At 40.3% G+C, this 5,073-nt stretch overlaps 1 gene segment (V, D, J or C); it reads left to right on the top strand.

The window, feature by feature from the left end:
* Positions 1 to 1,752: 1,752 nt before the first annotated feature.
* LOC109517230 (T-cell receptor beta chain C region-like) lies at positions 1,753 to 4,860 on the top strand. The segment is given in 5 exon segments: positions 1,753 to 1,762; positions 3,019 to 3,369; positions 4,157 to 4,177; positions 4,265 to 4,371; positions 4,772 to 4,860. Coding segments are annotated over 5 exon segments (513 nt in total).
* The last annotated feature ends 213 nt before the right edge of the window (positions 4,861 to 5,073 follow it).

Below are 5,073 nucleotides of genomic sequence, written 5' to 3'. Positions count from 1 at the left end.
GCGCAGGAAGTGGGGGGGGGGGGTAAAAAATGGTGGAAGGGGGGGGACGAAAACCATGAAAAACCAGCATGCAGGTTTTTGAACAAAGCGTACACACTGTGTATACAGGGGGCCACGGTGATACAAGCCGATAGAAGGGCCGTACAAAAACCTCCCTCGCAAACATCATCCCTCATCAGACGTGAGAAGATGTCCCGCCTCCATCCGCCCCGATCCAACACCGCTTATCCTGAACAGAGAGTTCCTGGAGCCTATCCCAGCCGACTTCGGGCGGAAGGCAGACTGCACCCTGGACTGGTCGCCAGTCAGTCGCAGGACACAGATAGAGACAAACAACCATTCACACGCACATGCACACTGAGTGCGAACCGATTCCACAGTGCCCGCACACAAGTCAGGCGAGTGGACCGCAACACCGTCAGGTTTTAACCATTTGGGCCAATTGTGTCCATGTATCCTCTTTTTTTTCTTTTTCTTTTTTTTTTTTTTTTTTACAGATGTGTTCATCCAAATGCTAAACTCACAGCTCAGCTTGCGAACATCCCATGGACCAAGGTCAGAAAAAAGGTGAGCCTCTGCTGATGATGCTCTTTGGCGCAGTAACAAGGTTGAAATTTCTAGGTAGGACACAGGAACAAGCAAAGTTTCACAAGTTTTCCAATGAAACTAAAATGGAAAAAAATTGAGTCGCTGAGGGTGGTGTCACATATCAGGCAGCTACAGTGTGAGGCTTACATGGGTTATGAAGTTTTCTTTGGTGCAGGAACAAGGTTGACAGACAGTTGACAGTTCTAGGTTTGACCCAGGAAGAAGCCAATGACGGAATTTAAAAGCTTTCTGAATTTTCCAGAAGAAAATGGGTTTTATATGAAACCAAAGTGGTGGAAAATGAATCGTGACTGGTTGTTCTGTGCACTGGCCAACTTCTACAAAGGACTTATGGGGCCTTTTTTTGGTGCAGGAACAAGGTTGACAGTTCTAGGTAAGATGTGAAGGAAGCAATGTTAGGAAAACGATGTTCATATGACACCAAAGTGTCACAAAATAAGACGTTGCTCGGATGTTTTATATTTGGGACAGCTGTACGGTGACAATGCTGATAAAGTTTTCTTTAGCGCAGGAACAAGGTTAACCGTTTTTAGGTAAGACACAGTAACAAGTCAACGTGAGGAATTTAAAATCTTCCAAAGTACACTGAAATTGTGAAAATCAGTAGTTGGCGGCAGGTTGCCTTTTGTGCACTAGACCGTTGCACTGTGACGGCTCGGAAGTCTACTTTGGCGCAGGAACAAGGTTAACCGTTACAGGTAAGAAACAGAAACAACACAATGTCAGGAGAACCGGTTTTGTATGCAATTAATGTGAAAGTGGTGGAAAATGAGCAGTTATGGGTTGTTTTACGTACTAATTTGGATAGCTGCACTTGTCAGGGGAACTTCTGCGAATGACGTTGTCGTCGATGCAGGAACAAGATCGACAGGAATTTAAAAAAAAACCTCATGTGTTTGTCAAAAAAACAGGTTTATATGAAAACTAAAGCGCAGGTGAAAATGCATCGCGTGTTTCGGGGTGGACTGCTTCGGGTGCAGCTTATTTAAACAACAGAATGTAATTTAGGTAATCTTAACATGAAATAATATGATGAATAAAATGCAAATAATTCATCATATAACATCAGCTTGCAGATTCTTACCCCAAAAAAAAACCCGCAATTGTTTATTTGAAGACTGTAGATGCACTTCGTCGATAAAAATGTATGCTGGTATGTCAAAAATATAGATATATATTGCTCGCTTCATTGTCTGTAGCATTTACCCAAAAAAAAAAAACACATACATATTGACGCTATTGATTTTGATTCAATTCTCATCGAGGTTCCAAAAACCTTGACTTTGGTTCGGTGAAGATTAGAACGCATTGAATACTTTTCTACTGTTTACGAAATCGCGTTAGATTTGCTGAGGACTTTTTAACTCATCTTCGACATAAAGTATTCACAAAAGCCTTTAGGATAGATAGCGTTCAGTGAAGGGAAGCCGTCATGAAAGGCAAATTGGTGTCTAGTGTATTTTCACAAAAAGGTGTCAAAGCAAAAGGATAGACAGTGAGTGTCGCTTTAAGGACGCGACGGAGAGCCGGGAGGTGGAGAGGTTTGTGTGCTAGCTCTGCATCTCTGTGCTCGTTGAGCACAGCTTTTTTCGGCGCAGGAACCAAAGTCACCGTTTTAGGTAAGAAAAACGTGGATGTAATTAATGCTCGAAGCGGGCTTTGTTCGACCAAATGGTAAGAAGTGTTCATTTAAAGTAAATCGAGATGTGTTGATTTGGGTCAAGTTCGTTCTCAAGTGGGTTAAACGGGTCTGAAGTGGAGGTTTTCGCTTTTTGTTTTTTTTTCTCTGAGCCTTGTTTTTTTTTTTTTTTTTTTTTTTTACTCATCAGCTCATGTGCAATAAAACGTTTTTCTTTAGTCATCTCATTAAGCTGTGTCTTACTCTTTGACTTTGTAATTGAGTAGCTTTCGAAAATCAGCAAAAAATAAATAAATCTAGTTTCTGTTTTGGTGAAAAGCTTGTGTTTTACTCGAGCCGTATCGTTTAATAAAAAAATATTTAATATAGTAGAATTCATGTTTTGTTTCGGGTTCATTGAGGACAAAAAAATCGTCTGATGCTTATTTTAAAAAAACGTACATTTGGTTTGGTGAAAACTAAAATCATCTCCAATGTTTCCCCAAAAAACGATAATCTTGGTTTATTGAAGTCTCATTTGTCTTTCATGTTAGCAAAACATGTATGTTCGGTTAATTAAAGATTATACTATCTAACATGTTAAACTAAAGACAGACTTAAGTTCACTGAAAAGTAAGTCGTCTTTGTTGTTCTCAAAAACCCGTTTTTTTTTTTCTACGCAAGGTTCTTTGAAGACTGTAAATCATCATTTTGGGTATTAATGAAAAGGAGCTTTACGTCGTCTTTTTATGACCAACGATAATCATGTTACTTTTCTTGGCGCCACACAGAACCAAATGCCAAAATCACGCTTCCCAAGGTGACGTTGTTCCCGCCTTCGAAGAAAGAGTGCACCAACGAGAAGGACAGAGAGACCAAGAAGAAGACGCTGGTCTGCGCCGCCACCGACTTCTACCCCGACCACGTCAGCGTGGCCTGGATGGTGGACGGGCAGAAGAGGGAAACGGGCGTGGCTACGGACCCCGAGGCCCGGAAGCGAGGGGTCAGATATAGCATCACCAGCAGGCTCAGGGTCCCGGCGGACGAATGGTCACGCGGGAGCCGGAAGTTCACCTGTGTCGTAACATTTTTCAATGGGGAGACATATGTCGACGTTCCAGATTCCATCAGCGGCAATGATGGTGACTATCATTTTGTCCACTCCAAAAATGTCTTTGATGTTGACAAAAACACCTTCATTAGGATCACTGAAGACTACGTGGTCTTTGATGTTGAGAAATTCTCGCAAGTCGGTTGACTGGACGCCAAAATCACGATGCTAAATCAAGATGCTACACTAATTTGTCAATAAAACACTTCCAAAATTGTCTTTGATGCTCACGAAAACACGTGGATTCGATTAACCATCTCCAAATTGTCTTTGATGTTTACAGAAAGAATTTTCATTCTGACGCTACTTTGTCTGTTGTAAAAAAAAAACATGTCGACAGAAGATCGTATATCGTCTTTGATGCTGAATTAATTGAAATGCTCATTAGCATTGATGTGAAGAAAAATGTAATTGCCTTTGATGTTTACTAAGCACATACATTAGGTTAATTGAGGTCTGTCATGTCTTTGATGCTTCTAAAAAAAAATACCCATTCGTTTTTTTTGTCTTTGAAAAAAAATGTACATCTAGGTCATGCTCGACTTTTAATGGCCTTTGCTGTTTATGCTTCAAAGACGGCAAATCATCTTTGATGTTCACCAAAAAATTGAAAATTGGTTTTTCGCAACGTGTAAATTATCTTTGATGTTCACAAAACATGCTAATTTGTCCCACAAAACATTTTGAAATTTCTGAAGACCTGTTTCAAAATCATTTAAACTGTCTCAGATGTTCATACCAAAACATGCGTTGTCTTTGATGAATTACTTTTGATGCCATGACCTGATCGTTATCTTGTCCTCTCTTTACATACTCAGCTGAAGACGGACAGAGTCGAGGTGATTATGTTTTTTTTTGATGTTTAATCGAAACGCCTTAGCAGCTAGCGGCGCTCAACGCTGTCCCGTCCGTCTTTTGCCCTCTAGAGAGCTTTCTGAAGTTGACGCAGAGCGCCAAGCTGTCATACGGCGTCCTGATCGCCAAGAGCTGCGTCTACGCCGCCTTTGTGGCCTTCCTGCTGTGGCGGATCAGGGTCGGTTGTTCCCGGAGTTTATCCTGTCCCGAGGAGGAAAAATCAAATGCGCTCAATTCTCTTTGATGTTCACAAAAACACATTTGATAGGTTCAATCAAGACTAAAATGAAGATCTTTGAAGACTTCATTTTCTTTGAAGTTAACAAAAATGTCCTTGAAGATGGATATTGACCAAAACGAGTGTGTTAGGTTCACGTGACACGAATCGTCTTTGATGCTCACCAAACACTCAAAAAGGTTCATTGAAGACTCCAAACCGCCTTTTGACGTTTATCCATAACATGTAAGGCTAACCTAAGACGTGCCTCGAAACCATCGTCAGTGTTTACAACATGTTTGTCATTGAATAAGCGAGATTGACTTTAACACGTTTGCTCCAATTTTCTTGTTTGTTGCAGATGCCGTCTGGAAAAAACCACTAAAGGAGAAATATCTTTTATCTTGTATTTTTTTGTTGAATAAAAGTATTATTTAGTCACAACAACAATGTGCTTTGCTTGTCTTTGAATTAAAGTCACCTGCTTGATTATTTACTCCTGTTCATGAAATGTGCCTTTTTTTCTACCATTTAAGTTTTTTTTTTTGGGGGGGGATGTCAAAAAGTATGACATTTCTTTAGGAATTGACTTCTCAGCTCCATGTCACACATTTCCATTTTATTTCCATTATAAATTATATAGTATTTTATCCATTTAAAAAA

This window comes from Hippocampus comes, unplaced genomic scaffold, assembly GCF_001891065.2.
Source record: "Hippocampus comes isolate QL1 unplaced genomic scaffold, H_comes_QL1_v1.1 scaffold92, whole genome shotgun sequence".
In the NCBI taxonomy this organism is placed as follows: Eukaryota; Metazoa; Chordata; class Actinopteri; order Syngnathiformes; family Syngnathidae; genus Hippocampus; species Hippocampus comes.
The sequence above is the reverse complement of the archived record's forward strand: the minus strand, read 5'-3'. Positions and strand labels throughout refer to the sequence as shown.